The 25,161-nt window shown below is 45.2% G+C and overlaps 1 protein-coding gene across 3 annotated transcripts in view; it reads left to right on the top strand.

Annotated features, from left to right (window-relative positions):
• Positions 1-25,161, top strand: part of LOC144129146 (uncharacterized) — a 148,899-nt gene that overhangs the window by 87,341 nt on the left and 36,397 nt on the right. For all 3 annotated transcript variants that reach the window (XM_077663086.1, XM_077663085.1, XM_077663087.1), the window contains exon 2: positions 9,498-9,640. In XM_077663086.1, coding sequence (XP_077519212.1) covers positions 9,546-9,640 — 95 coding nt within the window. In that variant the 5' untranslated portion in view covers positions 9,498-9,545. The remainder of the gene's footprint in view (positions 1-9,497; positions 9,641-25,161) is intronic.

Here is a 25,161-nt window from a genome sequence, read left to right as displayed (position 1 = left end):
TCTTACCTCTTTTACAACCATTTACACATGCTGTTTTGAATAGAGGAACAGCGATTGTTTACCACCCTATTTTACGAAAATTCAATATACAAGCTCGCCACTATATTTTTTTAACTCGTTCGTGAATAATACACTTCCATTTTTTTCCTGGTTTGTTGCTCATTTGTGAGTTTTAACACCAAAACAGTGGCTCAGTTGAGGTGTTGGGGACGCAGTGATTTCAACAACAGCATTAATTTAATTGCGTTCTAGCTCAATAGAGAAGTTAAAAACCTTTAATTTTTTTGAAAAAATGAACAAAGGTGGTTAGACCACAATAAAAAAATGTGCAAGAAAGGGGAATCCCTCAATTTTTCTTTATCGGCATATGAGGGCGAATGGTCGGCCTCGCAATGCTGACTATTCGAGGAACGGTCAATCAAAAACAATTGGTCACCCCCATAAATATAATGGTATCATGATTCATTTACCCAGGAAGATGCATCATATCGCATTATATGTTCTTACTGCTTAGCATCCCTCTTTTCATGATCTGTATAAATGGACAGGCATATGCTACACACCCAGATTCCTTTTTCATATTGCAAGGAACTTAAACTCACCAGAAGCTTTCCCAGATGTGTTGCAAAACCTTAGTTTACTTTTATGTATAATTTTATTTTCTTTGGCGACCGCGGTGCTCCAGCGCTTGTTGTGTAAGGCACAAGGACGGGACAGACGATATGCCCGTTTTAAGGCACCCACACCAAGTCAGGCAGAGCAGCAGTGCGCCTCTAAGCTGATTGCGTTACGTAGCGACAATCTCGAGGAACCGCAGGAGGCAGACAGCCTCGCGACGTCTCGGAAACGTAGAAAACGTGTCTCCAGATTGCACGCCGCTACCCCGCCGTCCTTATTTCCGGCGTGCGCATCTGAGCGGGACTTGAACGGAAGGAGACGATCCGCCTCAAACTTAGCGAACGTCTGTGCTGCACCAATAATAATAGCCCCAAGAAAGCAATTTTTCACACGCACTATAACTAGGCGTTATTGTGTTACGGTCAAATCAAAGCATACTAAGCGAGTTGGACGGCGAAACTCGAACACTGCTCAGCTCCGACGCTAACGCCGGTACACAAGCTACATGGCGTCAAGCCAGTAGATCAGAATGACGACAGGATGAAAAGTAAGCTGTTAAACATAACAGTAATTAAGTGCAAAAACATGATTATATAGTCAATGCACTGAAAAGAGAGAAGAAAATTATAGTCGCTCTCCTGATTTCTGCACAAATGTGCAAGGCGGAAAAACGTCATTTGACGTTCGTAGCTTAGTAATACTTTCTGGGAGGGAAGGAAGCAAGGGGGGGGGGGGGGGGGGGGGCTAGTTGGTGCATATTTTTGTAAAAGGATTTTTCGCCAGAACGCAATCGTAGGCCAAAAAGAATACCAAGCTAATCAAACTTCGATAATAAAGAATCGGCGACCCTCATAAGGAGTCGCGACAGGGTCAGACAAGTGGACAGCAGGAGCTTCAACTAAATTTAAGCAAGGCCCGGCACAAACCTTGCATTAGCTCAGTTGTCTGTAAATATTAGTACGATCTCGACCTGTGTGCTACTGTTACGAGTGCCGATCGAATATCAAGCAGTGTCACTGTCCACGTTGTTGCAGCTATAATATAAAAAACGTAAATTCGTGTCCCGTTACTGATATTCTTTTCTGTTTTCCCAAGTCGCGCTTACCTCGAACATTTAGGAAATCACGGTTTTGATATCCTTTAAGAAACCTCCCAGCCATATCTATAAATGACCCCTTAAACGAGTTAAAACGTTCTCGCATCGGCTCAAAAATAAAACCCAAATGCATGTAATAGACGCCTTGTGTGGCATTTCAGGCAATCCCGAAATGTACTGTACCTAGACTTACGTGTAGTCGTATCATTCTATAGCCCTCATGTGGGGCTAGAAGTCTGTTTAACTAAAACAAGACAACCCGCGGTTAAGCCTTTTAAATTATCTTTATTTAAAGGGACGGAGACCCAATACCTCGAACGCCAACAAATATTATGATTTGTTTTTCAGGCGTAAGGAGATGCATTTTAGCAAGTTTCAGTCTCAGGCGTTCAGTGGAACACAATTTCATATGATTTTGAATGTTGGCTCAGGAGCCGCTCGGAATTTTCACCCGCATCGAGTGACGTCAAGATGCGCTTGCGCCAATTGTGGCGACGGCATCGAAGTCAGCGTTTGGTCTGAGGAACAGCCAATGCTTGCCGGAAACGTTGACGTCATTAGTATTGTAGTAGCTCAGGTACGCCGGTCAACTGTGACGTCAAAATGCCCTTCAGCGCTGATGCCAACTGAGACCAAAACTACCAGCACAAAATCATTTCGAATCAATTACCCCTGCGCACTGGGGCTTTCAGCTCATTTTCATTATTACTAGGCTCGTAAGCCTATTTCAAGGGGGGAAATAGATCCCCAAAAACTTTTGTATATCTACCCCTTGAAGTGTTTTCACTCGTGCTCTATGTGTAGTACAGACTAAGCAAACAGTCATGGCGTTATGTAATTAAACTTCACCATTTGTGTTTTTACGTTAGCAAGTTATCGAAAATAGCAGACGACAGAAGCCAACCGCCTTGCACGTATATCCATCGTGCTCAGAAAGAAATTGTAGACTTTCTGTCTACGTTCTGAGCAGAAATGTGATCGCAGTTCTTTTGCATGCACACCCCTTGCCCCGTTTTCTTCCTGTAAAAGCGCTATCGTTAAACGTACATTGTCAAGGCACAGCAGTATCACGTGACCCCGCAGATCACATTCTCCGCGGCCCAACTAGGTAACGTTCTTAATAATCAGCATATGAAGGGGCATTCCCGTCTGCCACAGACTACAAGCTCAACGCCGCTTACTCCGGATGAAGTCCCACATACAGCCATCCCACCGAAATAAAGACATCTTGGTCCCTTCACCGATTTTCAATTCTCTCTAAAAAACCCTTTCCTGCTCAAACCAAAACATATACCTGCTTTATCTTGTAATAAAACAGCTATGCGCTGCGTGAATTACCTTTCGCCCTGCTCTTCTCATAGCGATAGCTGCTCCCGCCTACCCCCCGGCTCTCCCCTTACCGCTGTCGCCCTCTCAAAGACCTACATAGCCGAGACTGACAAATACTAACACTGATAATGGGGCCACAGCAAAAGTTTTTGGTTACGACATACGACGACGCTGGTATGATCCAACTGGTAGAAAGTCTCTCACACACTTATACATGTAGTCGCGATATCAACGAGGCCTGTGCTTTGGCAACTGTCTCAAGCCTGTAAAGCGTGCTTTGCCTGTAAGACAGAAGTGTTAAGGAACAAAGCCAACTCCAAAAAAAGGGGGGGCGGTTAAAGGGGGGGGGGGGGGGCGATTAGAGGCAACGCTAAGGCGCCCGTGTGCTGTGCGATGTCAGTGCACGTTAAAGATCCCCAGGTGGTCCAAATTATTCCGGAGCCTTCCACTACGGCACTTATTCTTCCTTTCCTCTTTCACTCCCTCCTTTAGCCCTTCCCTTACGGCGCGGTTCAGGTGTCCAACGATATATGAGACAGATACTGCGCCATTTCCTTTCCCCCAAAAATACCAATTATTATTATTATATTAGAGGCAGACGGCTCAAGTAGGAGCACGGTATCATCGAATCTCAGCAGACGAAAAAATGATTGCTTGGGCGGTGGTTTGCATCGCATCAGTTAAAATGGTGCTTATATTGCAAAACAAATAACCACAAATATAATGGCGCGACAGGAACGCCGGCGTTAAAAGTCCTGACTTGAGGGCATATAACAGAATAGTAAGAGCTTCGGTGAGCACGAACAGTAACGAAAGTCCAAGCACAAATAGGCCAACATACTCAAGGCATAGCAAGTTATTTAGTTGTTATCAATCCACAGAAATACATTGCATGGTATGCGAATACAAATATAGATTAAGAAACTCATGTGCGTTTCAAGAAACCATTACTTCGAGAATGTAAACGGTAGCTACTGTTAGTTCGAGGCCCTCGACTGCATCTCCGTCATCACAAGGCAGAACTCTAGAGCAACTACGAGCCATCTGCTCAGCCGGCAAGATCGAGCACTTGCACATAGCAGCTTAAATACTGACTCTACCACTGTCATCGCATCAGGGCACTGTTGTTTTCATTTCTTTGTCTTGTCCAATCTAGGCAACGTCATCTCATTGCTATTCGTTAGAACTGAAGCAGTGGAGCCCATGCTCACGACGCTGCATGAATGCCGCTGTAAAGTTCCGAGCTTCCTTCTTAGTCGCATGAACACAAAACTCCATCCGTACTACAGCTTGACAGGAACAAGCACTCGACTGAATATAGGCTTGCACATCGCCCCGCAAAAATTCAATATAGGCTTAACATCACTCCTCAAGAACTACGCCTTATTCAGAACACCCACACGCGTTCCTGACCAACGTTCAGCGTTGGTTAAACCAAGGGATATGTCCATTGTATACGCAGTCATTCCAAACTGCATGTCAATCAACCCTCTCAACGTGCTTGAGCCGTGTACTGTGCGGGCGGCCCGTGGGTGGCGCACGAAGAAGAGTTCGTTATTGCACTCTCGAGGCATCGGTCTTAATCATTATGCGCTTGTACAAGCGCCCTTGTCTCATAGGTGCCTGAGTTAAGCCCAACCTGCAAGCCAGGCAGATACCATACATCGTGGATTGAATTATATTAATGCTGTTATTATCAGTTTTCCTATCTCTCTCTCTCTCTCTAGACATAACTGGAAATTTTGCACATACGTACAGATTGTCTTCAAATGTAAATAGACGCACTTTCTAGCATATATGATATGATAATCACACTTGACGAAAACAACAATGGCCTAGCGATGTCAGCTTTGGCTACTCTCCCATACTAGAGCTTACTTCTTCTCGTAAGAATAAAAATGGTTAGCGGCACTTAGCGCCGGCTTACTAGCAGTTCAATGTTCATAAAAATTACTATACTATGCCCCATCACTCTCAATTGATCAAAATCAATCAATCTTCATTGATCAGGTGTTATTTCATCGAAAAATGGCAGAGTACGCCAGAAGGAAAAGCTCCAACGATCTTGTCAGGCCCCTCAGCACTATGTGAAATGAAGGCACTGTAGGAGCAGAGAGAGTATAGCGAAAAAAAATGACGTTACAAACAGCAGAAATAAAAAAGGTACAAATAAGCGTAAGACGTTGACGGTATTCTCGAAAGAGAAGTACTACAATAATACTCTCACGAATTAGTTGCAAGAACTAGAAAATAAGGGGAGATAGAACTAATAAGTGCTTGCTTTCGCAGAAAATAGCATACAAACACAGAATTGGGTTGCCAAAGTATGATGCACGCTTCTGCAGAAGCCAAATTAACCTAATTACATGAAGTCATGGAGCAGAAATGGTCCTATCGAGTGTACACGGAGCTCCACACATTATGTGACAGACACAAGAAAACTGTTCAACACTGAGGAAGCGCACTAAATCTGCTTTACAACAGTAGGCAATATATGTAAGCAAGTCTATTCAAGCCGATATGCGCACCATAGTTAGCGGAGTAGGTATATAAAGTGGCTTCAGTTTGCGCAGCCAGTACGTACATCGTTACACAGGCTACAAGTCTAACCAAGCCATTTAAAAAGGTAATCTTTTGTTTGATTTGTTGTTTTTAGCACTAAGCTAAGCGTCTATTGTGGAGGAGAAAAACCTTTGTTACGGTAGCGATGCTGAAGAGTTCTTTAGCGCGATAGCCCGGACCGGATAAATATTACTCGAAAAGCTTTTTCTTGTAGACTAAATTTTCAGAATATCGGTAGCTCTCGCCGTACCCCTTATAAGATAACAGTGTTGCAGATGTGACACCAGGAGTGATTAGATTAGGAGTGGTTTAAGTAGAGCAGGAAAGAGATGGCTATGTCGTTACAACAGGCCAATGACGAGGGCGACTTTTAAAGTAATATAGTTTACATGTGCATTTTTACCAAGTGTTTTAAGCGCGCTGACAACTTCAATGTCATTCTGGATAAAATAAATTGACCGAATCACATTTATTATCGTATCTTTAGGATGAAATAACATAGGTTTCTTTTTATTAACATTTACGTGTAGTGTATTTCACTGACTCCAACGGGCAAGCAGTGAGATTGTTTCGTAAACCTTGTCAATAATTTTATCGAGCTTATATTCGCTAAACAACAGCGTTGAATCATCGATAGATTTGACGAAAATGACATCCTTTGTTATATTAACATTGATAATTTATAACTCGAACAAAGAATTAAGAAAACAAAATAGCCCCCTGTGGTACGTCACATGCCACTTGTAGCTCTCTTATGTCCTTATCTGCCTCTGCTTCGTCAATATGTTGAGGCCCAGCGAGTTTTCAAAAACGATGCTAAGGAGGTACCTCGAACTCCATATTTTGAGATTAAGATTGAAAAAAAATTATGGTTAATAGAATGCAATGCTCGGCTAAAGTCAGCAAAGAGGACTGGGACTAAATTTTGGTTTTCAAATTAAGTAATACGAATTAAAAAGTGGTGGTTTGATCGAACTTGCGCAATTCATTTGACGAAGGCTAATTCTAGTAGAGAAAAACTCAACCTTCTACACCGGGTTTTTTTCCATCCGCCTATATAAGTCGCTATATAAAGAGCGTTCGAAACGTAACGAACCAAGCCTCAGCAGCGTGCCAACGTGCAGATCTTCGCCGGTCGCGAAATCTGCAGCCGTGCCAGAAAACACGCTTGCGCCCTCATTTCGTGCGAGAACATGTGCTCTCATTGCCGTACTTGCACGTGAGAGCTGCCACGTGCAGTAACTGTCGCTTGATTGTCACGCGCTCCCGTGGGCGCCGCCGTGGGGGTGACTTAAGGCAGGAAACAAGATCGCTTATCTTCTTGTCCACGACGAAATCGTTCCGAGGTTCCTTACAAAACAATTCACCGCTGGCTCGGCTCATAGTACAGCAAACAACGCTCTGCGTTTAATATAGACATATTTATAAAATGTCTACGACCACCCCAGTATAAGTCAGGCTAAGGACAAAAAACTTAGTTTCAGCATCAGCAGGTTTCAGGGTCAGATGCGAAGGAGGTCATGCTGTGTGAAGGAGCCATGGTCATATGCTGGGCGTTCAAGGGGCCATGTAACAACTATTGAGCTACAAGACCCACTAAAGTGACCAACTGGTCATCTGACTGTCGATGACGTCACTTATCACAGTCTCGAGATGATAACGTCATTTCGTGCGAATGACACGACCTCCCCACAGCAAGCCTTTAACATTTGACGTTACAATTTTTTTAACCCTATGGCAAACTTACAAAAAACGCTTTAAGAAACAGAGAAAGCAAGAATGCTCTCAGTGGCCTCTTTTTAACGCTTTCCTTCTTACTGGGCGGTGTAATCGAACGAGCCCGAAACGATCGAGCGTGCGATCACACGGACCCACGCTCGCACGTAAACACGTGTGCCACACGCCGTTAAGCCTCAAGTCGCCTGTAAGGCCCTGGACTTCCAATCCTGGCGATTAAGAGCTCACGATCCTTCTCGGGTGACGTGCGCGAACACGTTGCTGTGTGCGGCAGCCTTGAGGTTGATCTGCCTGTCGAGGATTGGACACGTTAGTATCCACGCTGCTCGCAGTTAATACCACGCGTTAAGTTCTCAGCCGCGCTTTCCTTTAAGTGCAGACCTTGAGCGCGGCCTCAGATGTAATGAATCTAACGTCATGCTAAACTGCTAGCGTGAACTCGTTTCCCCATCGTTAACCACGTCGCTGTGGCGTATAACAAAAATAGTTAGAACACTGTTCACGTTTCACCAAAAAAAAATCCATCAAGTTAGAGCAGTGTTAAAGAAAACGGTAAATAGGTAAAGGGAACAACGGTTTTTTTTAATATTCCTGAAAAACACTGAAAACTTCCAACCACCTGACACGCACAGGAGATAAAGGCGCTGAGCGTTAATGAATGTTTAAATTGTATTGGAAAAGTTTTTGTCCCACTAACAGTTACACTATTCCCACTTCGAAGCCTCAGTGCAGCGAGTGTAAAAATCTAAAATACAAGAAGGCGGTCGAAGGTAAAATTCGCGATCATAGTCTCCTTTAATTCGCCCTTGAGTCCGCGTTTGAGATAAACTCTTTAATAAAGACTTATTGATTGCAGAACAGCTGAATTTGAATTCACTTTCAAAGAAAAATGCCTTGAACATAAGCGACGCGATATGGATCCAGCAAGAAGTAACGGGAATGGAAGAGCTTTCTGGTTCTTCCGGTTTCAGACAGCGACAGGTCGGATTTTTCAGCGTGAAACAATTATAAGTTTAAAAGTAAGTCCCATTTCAGTTCTCTTTAAGATCATTACAACAAGGACCTCTGAGCATACAATGGACGTTGTTTCCTTTTTTTTTTTCGTTACCGGCATGTCTACTGTGGACAGAGAAACTTTAAACCGCCTGAAAATAAAGAAAGACGGCAGTATTTCAGGCTGACTTCCTTATGTATATTTCATCAACTACTGTATCACCTTCGCACAAGAAAGCACTGCCTTAAAAACCTGAATTTCTGAAGAAAACGTGCCTTTCCAAGATCTTTGTTACCTGATATCGGACTCTTCCAAGCAGATCTGTCATGAGAATATTTCCTGCAAAGAGAGTTCACTCTGCATTTTTTTTTCTTCATACGAAGTAACATGAAATAACCGTACGGTTTAAAACCCTTCGTTTTGCATTCTATTTTCCTGTTTTCACTTCGCAGTTCTTCAAAACGATGCATTCTTTTCTGTTTTCCCTTCGCGGCGTCCCAACGGGCGCGTTCATGAAGAAGACGCAACTACGGCGGCAAAGAGTTTACAACTCTCGGCGCACGTTTCGAGCCTCCAAATCAGCGCTGTCCCCGAATCACGCCGGGCGTGGGAACCGAGAACCAAAAAAAAAGTAGTAATAAAAACAAACAAACGTGTCCACGAAAACACCAACACGCGCCGAAAAAACGAGCAGAACCAGCAGTGGAACACCGCTAAGCAACGGTAGGGGACGAGAGAGACTGAGTGTTGACGAGGGAGCGACAAGGGAAGCTGGAGAGGAGGATGCGGAGGAGGGTCCCGGGAGCAGCATCCCGCTCCCCTTCGTCCCTCAACCTAGCCAAGCTGCTGGTGCGAGGAAAGCCCGAGCCGAAGGGCGGGCTGTGCGGGAAGGGTAGAGGATCTCGCTACGTCACGGCGTCTCCGCTTCGTCAGATTGGTCAAGCGTGAAGCGCGCGCGCGCGATGAGCGAGGGAGAGGCGGGAGACGCGGCTCGAGTCCGTGCGCGGCCGTCGGCGCGAGGGAAAGGGCGGGCGGCGAAGAGGGACGCGCTCGTTTATAAAGGACGCCGATCGCCGGCTTTCGGCACACACGCGGTACACACAGTGGGTTTTTTCGGGAAGGCGAACCCTCCCAGCGGCCTCTCTCTGTCCATACGCGCAGGCACCGCCATCTCCCACCACCGGCATCAGCTGTACCGACGCTGCAGAGATGGTCACTGTCCAGTGCAAGCTCGCGGCCGCCATGGCTCTGGTCCTGGTCTGCTGCGCCCTGGCCACCACCAGCGCTGACTACACGGTGGACGAGTGAGTAGTGGCTGATCAAACAATGTTCTCCTAAAGGAACTACTTCGAGGAGTTGATTTTGTGCGCGGGTCATTTTGGCCCATGGATGTCTATCGGTTATACTTGCTCAAGGAGGAGTTTATGTACTGCGGCGTTCCTTTTAAAGCAAAGTTTATGATTTCACCGCGCACGACCAATACGTTTGTTGCTCTTTTCAATCACGTCACTTCAAGAAGCGATCAAAGCGATCCCAATGTGGAGCCTCTGAAGTTCGGGGATGGGAAAAAAGGAAGTCTCATTGATTGTCATTGTGTGATTATGGAATGGAGTAGATTTAATATGGACTGAATCGGTTCAGAAAGATTGCCGAAATTTATGTTAGACCAAATTTTGAAAGATTTGTCCAGCGCTTGAAGTATTGTGCCTGGGTGACCTTCATGAAGCCACTCTAAGTTTGTGCGGCTTAAGAAGTCCACCCTGTTGCTGTGTTGAGATCATTATTAAAGCGCGTCTAAAAATTATGTTTTAACGGTGCGAACCAATTTGTATAGCCACATTTTTGCACAATAAACGTTGCTGCCTCTCTTTTCTATCTCAGGCTTCAGAAGCACGTTCGCGCGTATCTTATCTTCCTGTCGCTTTCGTTTCTGAGATAGCCCTCCGAAAAACAATGTTCTAACGCAAAATGACCCAAATGTACTTCCCGCTGCATCCTCACGCGTTTAGCAACACCTTTGATTCTGCGTTCAGGAGAAGTTGCCGTGAGCCTGTGTAGAAAAATAAAAATCACTTTTATCTCGAGACTAACTTTTAAAGCTTCAGTTTGCGGCCTATATTTCAAGATTTACAACTTTGCCAAGGGTCCTCTTTGCTCTTGACCCCGACAGGTGCTGTTTGCCAACTGTAACTTACACGTCACAGATGGCACCTAACGATAACAGAAGGGCAAAACAATGAGCCTGGTAACCTAATATCGCCCTGTTCTATTTGAGAAAATAAAAAAATGAAAGTGAAGATGAAATTGAAATGCTCAAGCTCCTCTTGCGTATTTCTCATTCCCTGTACTCATTTGTACGCCTGCCTCAACACCTCCTCTCACACCTCAGCCTGCTTAACTACAAAAGCGTTAGCCAGCTGCTTCAACATAGCTACTGTTTTAAGCAACAACGTGCGCCATGTCTTACGGGGACGCTCTTTTGATGACCCTAAAAACTAAACTCTCTAATGATGCGTTAAGGAGTAGGTGACGAAGTAGGTGAGTAAGTAAGCGGATGAGTTAACAGAGCTTTGCTGTTTTTCCTTGAAAAAAAAACTGGTTGCAAAGTCACCATTCCTCTAGCATGGCGATGTGTTTGTTACTGAAGCACATAATTCAAGTGTTAATTCTCGAGACATGGGAGCAGAGCTTCTCAGAGGGCACGGCTCTAGCTTTTACTGGCTTTTACAAACAAGCTCCTACGGCCACTGCGTACATCAAAAATTGGCCATGCCACCATGATAAAGGGGCATGCCTATGCTTAGAAGAAAGTTTAAAGATTTATGCGAAGAGTTGGTTGTACAAACCTGGACTCTACCAGTATTTTTCCGCTAACGAAGTTGGTGATTAACCTGATGGCATCACCGCAGACCACAATCATGGTGCCTAGATTACTGCAAAAACCAGAACTGCTGTTGAGCATGGAACAAATCGTCACAGCCATTCTTTCACCATTTTTTTATTCAACAACGCTTTAAATAATAAATACAGGACGCAAATAGCCAAAATATTCACATATTTCAATTGCTCTGAAGTCCCTTTTGTTGGTCCTCATTCTCAACCTCCGGTTCTTTCAGGGCAGTGCAGTTCTGTATGCAATATTTCTGTATGCATTACTTCTCACCACAGTGCTGGCCTAGTGCTTGAGCATCCGCCTCGCATGCGCGAGGTGCGGGGTTCGATCCCCAGTGCCGCCGGGTACCCACCGGTGATACAATGAGTACAAGCTTTCTCCTTGTCTGGTGCTCGGCTTATTCAGGGTTAAATGCTTGGGAAATGGGTCTTTGACTCCACCTTGAGCAAACGCAAAATACTTAATGCCATGGCGCTCTTTGGCCGCAGATACCCTTGCACCATAAAAAATTCACTATCATCATCATGCATTACTTCTTACACTGAATGAAACCTCTTTGAAATGGAGATCTAGCGTGAAAAGTTTAGAAATACCACAAGGCGTGCCTAACGAAAATAAGACACGCCAGTGACCCCCTGTCGCTTCTGAACACTTTATTCATAACGTAAAAGCCGTCGTATTGTAGGTGCTCCTTCAGGAATTGAAACAACAAAAATACGCGAACTATTATAGGCCAAAAAGTTGTCTTTAACCCTCATACACTTTAGTGGCTATTAACTATGTCTCTGAGCCTGAAGTTTTTTAAAAGTGGTGTGAATTTTAAAAATAGCGCTATAAACTATTTTACCACACAGAAGGAAAAAAATGATCATTTCCATAAAGGCGACCTCTTTGACCAACAACAACTAGTAAGCCCAGCTACAATACACCTTCGTGTGAGAGATGATTTTATTTTCTCATTGTGATTACATACGAACAAGTAAAAGGGAGACTAACGACTGCGCGTGAAAGCACGGATATCCCGCGCTCAGTGACCAGCGTCTTTATACGCAAACCCGTTTGGGAACTTCCGCAGATGTCGTTGTCAACATTTTCTTGACCTTAGCTGCCCTTCCCCCTCACACGTGTTGGCCGTGCTCAGTAATTACTCGTGCCCTTAAATGAATAAGAAAGATCTCACAGCTTTGCAAGTAAGTATATATAAATACTCTGTATAAACAATTGTCTCGCTCAGGGCACCCCGGCAAGTGCGCTGTGCTGCCAATCATGGCGCCGTGAGAAGAAGAAGCCTTTTCAGTGTTCTGCCCTTGATCGCGCGCGCAGCCTCCGCACTCTTCTCTCTCTTATTCCTTGCGTCAGGAAGTGCGTCTGAAACGCACACACGCATGACGGCATTAATCTTCATGTGTGTTTACACTTTTTCCCAAGGCCTTGATGGTTCTCAGCCAAGTCTACAGTTCATCGAAAGCAAAATAACAAAGTTGTGGCAGGAGTGCAGGAGCTACGTGTGGGCGGTGTATTCAAGTCAGTGTTCTTTACACACTGTGCAACCATTGGGGGCAACGATTTGTCATGAACAAAATCAGATACTAATCGCGGAGGCAGCTAGCTATACGAATACTTCCGGCGAGAATATTTAGTTGGTTGCTTTACCTTCATCGTGCCAAAACTACAAAGCAAAACAGGCTTCGCGAACGAACTGAAGGCCAGATTGGAATTTCAACTGAAGTATTCAGATTCTTCATTTCCAACTGTCATCCTCTTTGCACGTATTTCAATTTTTTCTTCAGCGTTCACATAAGGTTTCCGGTATAAAACTAGTAACGTTTTCTCCAAGTCCGTATGAAACAGTGACAACAGTGACCACAAGCTGGGAGCCCACAATTAAGTCTCTCATGATACCAGATACCTTGTTTGATCTGGACACCGAGTTTCGGATCGCGCCGCTTCAGTTTCTCATAGTGTCATCGTTAACAGTACAGCTGACTTGATATTGCAATGGCACATTATTTCCCGCACAACACATAAGATTTTGTCGGCTCGAATATGCATTCAGTTTCCCCTATACTCGGTGGCAGCTCTTCTTGGCAATGAAGGGAAGGCTACAGGGGCGAAGCGTCCGTAACTGTATTTTTCCGCCAAATAGGGCTGCATGATAGTGCGCCTGGCCACTTGACACGTTGCTTTCTGCACAATAGCTTCATTCCGTCACTGATGCAGCTCGCGCCATCCATGGAAGCTTCTTGTAACAAGACGTGCCTAGCAAATTCGTCGTAGTCAAGAAAATTAGATTTTCTTTCAGTTTATACCGTTGAAAGTTGACAGTTGGGGTTAGAATTGTGTTCCAAGTAACGAATGTTGACAATATAATATGTCTTAAGTAAAAACTAATCATTGTAAGTGAGGATAATATCCTGTTGCATAGGAATAGATGATGTGTTTCGGCTACCTAGCTTCCACTCCATTGCCAGAAAAAGTTGTCGCGGAGTAGAACTGTTCCCAGTGCAACTCTGTTACATTATATAAACTCGCAAATTAGCCTGATTGATATCAACGTCGTTGAAGTTAACCAAATTTTTCAAAATGTATTTTGTTTTCACCTTCACGGAGATTAGATTCCTGTTTCAACTCATCATAGTAGTTTCCAAACATTTTCAATAAGCTCTCCCATTTGGTGAATTCTTTCGTAGTACAGTCTTTTGGCGTAGACATTTACAATACTGATGTTCAATACAAGTAATCTGAAACGCTATCAAAATTTATTGCGACAATCGGCATCACGAATCGATTAAAAGAACCCACGGATAACCAAAAATTAAAGAGTGTTCGAAATCCATACTAGATCTTCCCATTCATAAAGCAACGCAAACAAGTGCAGCCTCTTATTGTGAACAGAAGTTTGACGTCAGGAGAGAATACTACAATTAACAAGGCCATCTCAGTCCTTTCAGAGGAAGTGGAAAGAGAGAAATAAATGGAGCTGGAGAGCTTTTTCTTTTGATGACTATTATTTCGTGACTGCTGACTTACAAAGGCAGCTGCATAAAAAAGCCCTTCACGTCAAGAGCTTCAAGGCTTCTGACAGCAACAGAGTACTGTGAAATGCACACTCTCATTACGAAAACTATAAACCATATAAAGCCGTGCCCAAGAGCATATTGCGAAGAAAACGCAAGACAAGTCGCCTTAGAAGCGTCGGTGTCAAGTTAAGGCCTATTCAACTAATCTATGCTAGCAGCAATAACCTCTACGGTGTTCTTATTAAGCACTTTGACACTAAAGGTCTTTATTGCGCAAGTGCAGAACTACTTTGTCTCCTTGATTTACAGAATCCACCACCCACTTTAATACATTTAAAATCTGTAGATTTTAGACAAGATATGCAGTGCCTGCTAGGGTGACGTAGTTGTCTCTTGCGAAGCAGAAATTCACATTTCGGCAGAATCCCTGCAAAGCTATCTCGTTCCAAAGAGACTTCGAGAAACGCGATGGCATCACGCTATTTTGCATCTGTTGGAGTGAAGCCATTCGAAGTAAGCTCCTCTATTCATTCTTGCACCAGCGGCTCCACTAGCGACGGCTGTCTGCAGCAAGATTACGCTTGAGGCTTCGCTCTGGCCTACTTAAAAACTCACAAGAAATATCAATATGCATCAGATGGTCATCCAGTGCTAACTTTCTCTCCATGAGACGCGCAGTTTTCACGAGTACATGAATTTGTGAAATCTGACGCCGCCTGCTGGGGGTCATTCACGTTGGCCTCTGGTTATTTTTTTTAATATTACATTTAATTGTGGTGGTTGGCAGCCTTCCTGAATTTCAACTACGCAGCTCCTTTTTTTTTCAAGTTCTCGAATTGCAAACTTACCTTTGGAGACGTATATTTAATGATCCGTCGTCAAAGATTTATACGGTAATAAAACTGGAGATAGCCATAACAAGCAAAAAAAATTGAAAACACCACACCATAAAATGTGAATAGTAAGGTGAGATTTTCGGTAGAGCTGTAAAGCATTTCACTTGGAGCAACCAACAAGATTACATCGCGGCCAGAGTCTGTTGAGGGTTTTGAATCTTACGCATTACATGGATTGATTGAAAAACGTTCGTACTTCGTTCTAGCCCATTGATGTTATCACTCCAACTGCGGGACTTCGCGTTCCTTCGGTAGATACATTGGTCCCGCCAACGAAATGACTATGTTTTCCCGTTGGTACATCACAGGTTGCATTCCTGCAAAATGTACTGGCGAAGAATCTCGCCAGAATTTCAACGTTACTAAGAGCCTAGCCCTAGTATGCACCTGTATGGTGTAACCGAAACCTGAACCTGTTGTCGGCCACAACATCTGCAATTGAAAGCGGGAACAGACGCCAAAGTTTTGGTTGTTTTTACCCGAGAGAGTAAGGGCGCCGTTCTGCAGAAAAGCCGGCGTCGGTGTTACCGTCGGCGTTACCGAAAAATCCAGGTTGGTCGAAAAAGAGGCTGTTACAATAAGCACCCAAGATGTCACCAGCCACACCAGCGGCGCATCGGATCTTCAGCGATTGGAACAACCGCAAGCAACGCGCTAAGCGCGTGAGCCGTCGGTGGTCGTCTTCCTCCTCACCCTCATTTTAGCACGCAGCAGATGGTGACCCTTGTTATTAGCGCCGCCTCTCAAGCTGCTACGCAGCAGACCCACCGCTGTATCCCCTGACAGTGGCTTGCCAGTCGGACACGCTACCGCTAAACCACCATGGCACGTTAGTGCGGCTTGGTTAAAGCGAGGCTTTTTACCCATATCACGTAGTCTTTCACATAACGATTGTGAAAGATGAAACAGTGTGTATGTCTACGTGGGCAAAAGGAACCACTGTCGTGTCGCACCGTTAAAGGCGGAGCTTAAGTGCCCTCCCAATCTTTTTAGTAGTCGGGTGTGTGAATACACTCTGCTTTTTTAGGATGCGTGTCATCATGCCGACAAAAATAAATTTGCTTACAGAGAAGTTCAAGGCAAAGGTAGCTGACGGGACACTTAATAACTTAGTTTCTACGCTCCCTTCTTACCTAGATGGCGGCTTACTGTCAGGTTAACTAGTGCTCGCTTAAAGGATATTGGTGGAACAGCGCGAGGGACGAAACACAGGAAGAAACAAAGATAAACATACACGAGCGCTGACTATCAACTGAATTTTTATTTAGAAGAACAGAGAATAAATAGCGACGGAAAGCACTTAAAGGTATGGTGAAAAATGCAAAGCCGTCACCACAAAGAAAGGTCACAGGCGACACAGTTGGCGTGGGCCAACCGTAGCCCACCATTGCTGGTTTGCATTGCTGCCAAAACTAATATTCATCGGTGCAGCCTGCCGTTGTGAGTAGGTTATTATATTTTGTGCAGTATGAAAATATGGCGTGAATCGATTGCCCTAAGAAAACGACGCGGCTAATGCGCGTATCATTTAGCTGTAGTCACGCCTAATGTCTATACATCGCGAGATAAACGGCATTTTTTTTATCCACTGATGATTGAATGGGGTGGACATGCCTTTGTTTATATGATAATTACAAGCGTATACGACCATAAAAATCCAACAAGGGGATTTCCCCCAGTACATTGCTGCTCTAAGTCAGAGCATATGTTGTGTTGTTCAGCATTTCTTACTAATATTTCGCTGTTCACTAACGTATTTTAATGATTGCTACTTCTATTACTACCTAACCGCAGAGGCTTCTAACCGAGAAGCCACAAAACCAAAATCAAAGCAAAAAAAAAATCGCCTCTATTTCATAAACATCCCGAAGATGAGTTGAACATAAAGCTTCTTGGAGGTTTCAGATCTCATTTAAATTAGACCAGGGGCTAAAACCTTTTTTTTTTCATACGTCCGCATTTAATTACAGAAGCAAAAGACGCTGCGAAGAAAGGATACGAATCATTCTCGTGGTCGTCGGTAGTGATTTGCATATATAGCCACCCATCAAACTGATTTCAAGAGATAGAGACGACGCTGTCCTACTATAGTCTGTTTGATGTTTACTTAGTTGGTTGGAACGCTTTCTCGCACACTCCACTGAGTGCTTTCCCGCATGTGGCAATGTGGCTCAACTTCAGAGAGTTTTCACTTCATCGAACATAATTAAAAACACAACACAGGCATTGTGCGAAATGAATATTCGGCAAAAGAAAAACAAAAGGGCAGCACTAACAGTCAGAAATAGAATTTTTTAACTGATTCCAACTTCAAATAAAATAAGTTGGGACGTTACATTTTGTCCTTTCCTTTCGACTGCTGAGCACTTATCGCTAGTGATGCCAAGCCAATACACCCGTGTTCCGTCCAGTTATCAAAATAAAACGTTGCTATTTCTAAAAATTAATAAGAAGGTAGCGTACTAATTTTACCTTGTATGATGTGCCGTTATAGCGAAAACTCTTTTACCGCACAGGCCTGTAAGCGGAGTCTGTGACCACCTCTCAATTATTAAAAAATAACAGCTATGTCGCGTATTTTAAGCGTGATTTAAATTCGAGCAGTTCAACCAAGCAGCGCGCTTCATTGTGACACCTCGAAATAAGCGCCTTTCGTAACACCACAGTAGGAATTTCCAACGCGCCCACTGGATTCATGCCTAACCCTGCTGGTACCTCGCAAGCACTAAATCTTGGTTCCTATCGGTGTTGGCCTTCCACTTCGTTTTGTCCGCTTAGGTTTACAGTGCTGAGTGAACTTGACCTTCTTTGCACGCAATGGGCGTCCAGCTTTGCGTAATTTGCAGTGCTTGAGTGGACCGATTGCCGGCATACAGTTTCAAGGCAGAAGATACATCAGCATCAAAAACCCCATCCTCTCCCAAAGCGTGATTCTGCTCTTGGCTTGATGGCTTACGCTTTATATTCGCTTTGGAAGCCAATCACTGAAGACGTGACTTCAAGACAGCACCTCTAGAATACTTGTCGAAAAGTGCGGTCCTAACGAAGATAGCGGGCCGAAAAACTTAGTATCCTAACCAGACGGAGTGGATTACCGAGTAAGGGCAGAGCCAGTACTGCATGAGGCCCACTGGTGCAGATTTTGATGAATGATTATGCGCTTGGTTAAAGGCTCAACGAGAAAGGGTGGTCATGTCATCGCGGGCTCTCTTAGGTTCACAATTACTTGATGGAAGATCGCGACACGTTGCAGTGACGCCCTTTCCTAATATGTGCTACCACTGCGAAAACATTTGCAGAAGCCGGCATGCCACGATTGATCTGAACAGCAGACACTCCCGACCGAGTCTTGTTATTAGAGGAAGACGTAGCCGTCATGTCCCCTCCGGCCTTCCTTCCTTCCTTCCTTCTCTACCAGCGCTTTCAGGCAGAACACGTCTAGAAGCAAACACACGAGGAGCTCTCCAAAGTTGAACAGCGCCCCTAGATTACCGCCAACCCGCTGCCTAGACGCAGTCACGGTTTCCTTCTGACGGTCATTCACATGTTTGATCCCAACAGAACGCTGTCAGGCATGGCCTCCGAGAGCCTTCACCAAGTCGTTACAGGAACGCGCAGATGATACGACCGGTTATGAGGTATGATCAGGGCAGACGTGCCTACTGACGAGTACAGATTCATGACAGTAGCGCCCGCTCCAAGGAAGTCAATTTCTGGGATGGCACTCTGGGATACAATTTGTAGGTTGGATAGTTGCTAGAAATTCCTGATTGCTAAGGGCAGAAGCGTAGCACCCTGCAGGTACCCGTTGGTCCGCATTCTAAATGACCTCCTCTGACCGAGTGCGTAGCCTTGGGCAGCAATGAGCCACCGTTGATCTCCCATAAGCTCCAGCGATGGTTTCGCTTATGTCGACGACGCCCCTAGTTCTGGTCCGGCGTGATTACTTCGTCATCATCAACACGGTATGCCCGCAGGTCTGCAGTTAAGAGATATGAAAAAAGGAGAAAAATCATTGAACAAATCAAGTTCGTGCTGAAAAATTAAGCAGGCTACGTGATTAGGATGGCGCTGAGGATGGCAGAAGCGTTGCCTAGTGTACATAAAGGAGGCAGCGTTAGAACTGGGTGACACGAAGGCAGGAGAAATATGCGCCTTTATATGCAGTGTCGGAAGCTGTCTGGTGCATTATGCAGGCCTCACGTCATAGGTCTGTGACGGCAGTGGCAATAAATCGACCAGTTTACGCAGAGAAAAGAGCTTTCATTCAAGGCAAGCCTCGCCTCGTCAGCGCAGGCGACAGAACTTCGGACTGTCTGCATAGAGACAGCTCATGCAATGAAACTAATGGATGGATGATAGAAATCGATGAAGGGGAAGAGAACACTGGTCACACAAAATCTAAGGAACTCTCAGGCGGACGGGTATCGCACGATTAGCTAGGCTTTTTCGCCTTTGGCGCTCAGAAGCTTGCGGCTGGGCCGCAACTTTGATGCTTCAGTAGTGTTAGGACTAATTCCACGAGAAGTACAGAAAGCGAGCTTCCGAATGCCACGCTAAGCCCGCCCTTTTAAGGGGACTTTTTTTATTATTTCAACATTTTAGCTATATGGATAGTACGTCGCGCTCTTTAGTTACTGTTTAATAACGGCGAGAATTTCTGTGAGAAAATTCGTTACCACATCACTGGAACGCTGGGAAGCGACTTTAATGACCTTCCACGCACATAACCTCGCGTCGTCCTTCATTACTCACAGCTTAAGCGGCGGCATATTGCGACCTTCTCGCTTAGTAGTAGACAGGAGAAGTCATGACTACGGGCTTCCTTTTCTGTCCTTGTGTAAACTTAATTTCAAGGGCACAAGTTTCCGCTGATACTGTCGATGTATGAGAGGCCCAATTTTCTCTTCATTGCCCGCGTTCGTGACACTAACCGCTTTATGCCCGGCGTAGCTATCGTTTACTGCGTCTGGTCTACTGGCTCAAGTCGTAAGCATTCCTGCCTCCCTATTCAAGTTTCCCGTTTTGAATATCACACACTAGCTATCCCGAGGGCATTCTGTTCAAGAATGCCTTACTGTACACGTGGTTTTTGTTGTTGCTGTTATATCCTGAAGTTTTCATGCGACGAGAATAAGGGCACTACATTTCGAAACCACCCTAAACCATCATTTTTCTCTCTTTTTTTTACTTCTCCGCGTCCTTTACAAAGTGCTGCCGTCGCGCTTCTGTAGAATGTCTGTCCCCAATAATTCCCGTCCCTCAGCAAAGACGAAAGGCTAGGCCTAACCCAAAAAAAAAGGGAAATAAATTGAGTCCCTAAAAGTAGTTCACTCGCGCTCAAAGTTATATGACAGCAATAATAATTTTCGATGATGAACGACGTCTCTTTCCACGCGGCGTTTACGTCGCTTTTCTTTTTTCTTTCGCTCTCTCCGTGGCTGTTATAATCAGGCCTTTCTTGAGGACCACGAACAAAACAGGGTGCTTGCCGCGCGCTCGGCGCTTTAAAGGGTTGAGGCATCCCGCACGCACAAACGCGCCCGCGTGCTTAGCGGCAAATACGAGCGTTTGCCTCGCTAACTGGAACTCATTTGCATGTGATTATCGTTAATCCCGTCGAAATTCGCGGCGACGACGGTGATCTTTCACAACAATGCAGCTGCAATAAGCTTCCGCTCAGCTTTGACAGCACTGGGCGGGGGAGGTTATCAGGGTTAGGATTTTCGCCCCACCGGTCACCGTCCCTGGTGACGCCGGGGCTCGTAGCTAATTTTCGTAATGAATCCGCTTTGCTGACTTCTGAAAGAAAATGTGAAACAGCAAACACGCGCTCGTGTCCAACTATAATTCCTGCTTTCAGCCTGTCGTAAAGGATGACAGACTATTTACCGTAGCCTTTTTTTTTTAACTCGAAGCGCACTAATCGTAAGCATTTAACGTCATTGCTTCTACAGTGGTTAGAGCTTACGTTTTATAGCTGGCTTATTTCTTTCTTCTCGTGGTGGTCGAAAATATCCTGATCCTCTTCATGAGAAAGTCTTGCAATCAACAACATCGCAAATAACTTGTCAAAGAGTTAGGTCTTTCGATGCGACGCGTCATAACACGACGCCAGCAGGAGGCAGTTTCTTTCTAATTTACAACAAAATTTGAACAAGGCCCTATTTATCCGGAAACTAAAATTTAGCAGAAAGGGCAAAAAGCTGGAATGAGCGCTTTGCACAGCTCCGCACGCGTTACATGCAGTGCTGGCGTTGAACACGTGAGACCCCCACGTGTAAGCCGGCCGACGCATTGTGCGGTTTTCTGCCGCATTATATAAAGTATTCATTCGCGCTCAGGCGCTCCTTTGTTCAGAAGCCGAGACAGCACCTGCAGGTGAAATTGAAGTAGCTGCAGGTTCCCGCTGTCAGTTTTCATTGTGCGAAATCTCGTTACAGTCCTAGGCCACAGGTGCGACTATTACCCGACGGTGGTTTCACAAGTGTGAATTGAAGAACCCTTTGCAATGGCATATATCCGACGCAACCCTCGAGCGCACATCAGAAAGTGCTCTTTCTCATCGCTGATCAATGGCCTCGCTACTGGCTTCTAGATCGCTTTACTTCATGTTCTTTCGGGGGGGGGGGGGGGGGGGGGGGGGGGTCCTACGACTCTACAGAAATATGATTGGTGTCTTAAGGAAAAACGAAAGGGTCCTCTCTGCACAGTCTGCCACAACAGAATATCAAGATACATGCATGTATTCATGCAATATTCAGGCAAGAGGTGCATTTATTTTCTGTATCATAGGTGCTGAAGGGAGTAGTCAAACAGCTAATTAACCCTGTAATACCAAGCGTATCACGCGCGACAAAGGCTGAAAAATTCTGAATAGTTTTCCTATATGCCCGCACAAGTAGATCAATACCTTACAGCATTGCATAAGCTGGTTTTCTAACGTGTTTATCGAAGCAAATTGTGGGCTACCAGAGATGTAGAAGGGCTACTGTAGGACAACTCTCTAAAAGCTAACCCTACCAGCCAAATATCCAACATTTTCAATGGGCGCGCAGCCGCATAGGCAGGTGGAGGAAGGAATCTGAATTTTACTATTTATTCATTGCGGGCGTCTGATGCTGTGTCTGTAGCTTTAGTTCTTTTCGCACGTTCAGGAATTAACGCAGTTTGATCATTCTAATGCGGCAGGTAGTGTACTTTTGGAATAAGTCCACCAGTGTTCATTTATTCAATTTAGGAATCACTCATAATGAAATAACAAGAGTTCATTAATTTTTATTTGACGTTTCCATTGCTTGCTGCGTCTCCCGTACATGAATATGAAGCATCCCACAGTTCTGGCCACGACCGCTGTCGCGAAGCAAATGCCAGTCCTGAGCGAACGTCTTGAGGATGTAAAGCAGCGGCTGGGAAAGAAAAATTAGAGGACGCTTAAGCTTCGCCTTTATGAGTGGAACGCGACAGCGTGCTGCAGCACTGCCAGAGAGTCCACGGAACGCCATCGCCCGTTCGGCGTGACGCCTTGCCCTTTAGACAAATCGCTCTGCTACGTACGGTGAAACGGACGCGCGGAGCGGCAAACCACGTAGAAGCGCTGCCAGGCGCCTTGACGAAACTCGCGGGACTCAAGTTGCAGGCGTAGTTCGTCGGCACATCGTTCTCGACAAACCCGATGCCACGAACGCCAGCATGGCTTCCGCGCCGAACGAACGGGCAGCAAATCGCAAGCTTCGTTGTTCGCCGCTCACCGCGTGATTCCTGCGATCCCGCACGGCCCCACTGCGCCCGAACGAGACGAGCGGGAGGCGCTGCCGTCGCGCGCCATCTGTTGGGGCAGTGGCGTACATTGTGAGGAGGAGGAGGAGGGAGAGGAGGGATTTTTCGCTCACGGCCAACGCCGCCGACGCCGACGACACCGGCTTTTCTACGACACGGGGCCCTTAACGCTGTCGCGTTAAAACTGCTCGCCGCCGGTTCTCACGCACATTGCATAGAGGGCACATTGAGATTCCTCTTTGTGTGCGTGTTAAAAAAACGTGGTTTGCGTACACATAACTGAGAGGGGGCCATAACAGCATTCTCGGCCTCGCCTGTCAAGATGGCGGGCCGTGCGAAGCCACAGCCTGGCTTTTTAAACAGCCAAGATGTTCCTATGGCTTTTGTTATAGAGCTTGAACAGTCGTGACAAACGGTTAAGGACGATTATGCGCCTTAAAAGCGATCTTTTTCAAGTTTTATATCGACGCGAGGAAGCAGCGTCATGGGAATGAGAAGGCACCGCCACCCGTCGCTGCCGTGAGAAGAGGTACTGGCAATGACATTTGCATCCGACGACGGAATGGCTGCTGCCGGCGATGACATTGTTTGGAGAATAGCCAGAAACGCGTGGCATGAAGCCTACGCACTCAAACAAAAAGGACGACAGAATCGCGCTCACATTACGACAGAATGCCATGTCGCTTTGTCGCAAAAGCTTATTTTTCTGATGTATTGTAGTACATTTGTAGTATTGTTGTGTTTTCTGAAATAGTTTTCTGTTCGGTCGTTACGACAAGGCTAGACAGCAATGCTACACAAAATTCTGTTGTTACTACAAGTTCACGGCCAAAAATATTACCAAAAGTGTGTTGTGAGGAAATAATGTTTTATTTTTGTGTTTTTCGTCTTGGTAATATCACCGCTCGCTGTGAGTGCTAATATCCTCTAGAACACTGGCATCTGAAGGAAGTGTCCGTCCCAGCTATAGTGCGCCATATAAATATGAAAAAAGTCTGACCAACCTCCATCGCAAGGTCGTGGAGCTCCACACGTATCATATAGACGTCTCGAGAAGATTGCCCACGGGGGAAATTATAAGACACAACGCACACGCCAACATTCGCTCGTGGATAGCTGCTATCTATCCAATTACTATAGCGACGTGCAGAGTACCACGCACAAGTGCCGAATTTTTGGAGGCGTCGAAAATTTACAGGAATTACCCACGAATTGCGAAGCGAAATTGATGTCAACGAATTGCGAAACTGATATCAACGAATTGCGAAATTAACAGGGTGCCAAGAAATTCGAAGAGTGGCATAGATCAGGCTAGAACATAACAATCGACAATTTTGAAAATACTGCTACACAGGCAAGCAACAAAGGCGCGGAGAAACACTAAACTAGCATCGGCCACTAATGGCTAAGAAGGGTTGAATGTTGGTAAATTCATCAAACGCTACTTTTTTGTGTTATTCTCTGCCTAAGAGTTTATGGTGTTTTTTTATTTCGTAAAAACCTAACAAGCTAGCTAATGCTACCAGTGATATGCATGCTTGAGGATATTTTGTTTATCCGAACTTTGAATATAACTGGTTTCTTCTAGTTCCTTTTCAAATTTCTTTGTACATATATTTCACATGTGGCTGCGCCGAACCTGTTGCACATTTTCTTTTCATTTAACCTACTAAAAAGCGGCACTTACTGTTAGTACCAACTTAATCACATACATAAAAACTAATGAGGCAACGGCCGCCATCCAACTAAACCGTGTTTGTGCACAAATTTATCAGAGGCTAGAAAACGCCGATGCCAGAGTCGGCGCTCTAAATTAGATTTAGGCTTAGGGGAAAAAGTTGGCCACGCATGTTAGGCGCGACCAATCATCACTTCCTAATCCCCGCCCAGGACTCGCAGCTGTGACACGGATTAACAACAACATAACTTGCAACTCGTGATTATCAAAAGATTTTGTGCACGAAGGATTACGGAACACAGCTCGCCAGTCACACGTCATGCCAACCATTAGCAAAAGTTAACTACTTAACTGTAAAACACGCACGACGAAGCTAGTGCGTGCCTACCACTCAGCCTCTTTAACCTCCCCCCCCCCCCCCCCAAATCTCCTTTCTTTTTCCGCGCATTTTCTTCTTCTTTTTCTCCCGTTTCGGGATAATGCTTGAGGCATCATACGCAAGCACCTCAAGTGTGAAGCAATCTAAGGAGCAACGCCGGCTTCACCTCGCAATCTGCTA

The sequence above is a fragment of the Amblyomma americanum genome, chromosome 4 (genome assembly GCF_052857255.1).
Source record: "Amblyomma americanum isolate KBUSLIRL-KWMA chromosome 4, ASM5285725v1, whole genome shotgun sequence".
Classification (NCBI taxonomy): Eukaryota; Metazoa; Arthropoda; class Arachnida; order Ixodida; family Ixodidae; genus Amblyomma; species Amblyomma americanum.
This window is presented reverse-complemented; position numbering and strand designations above follow the sequence as displayed.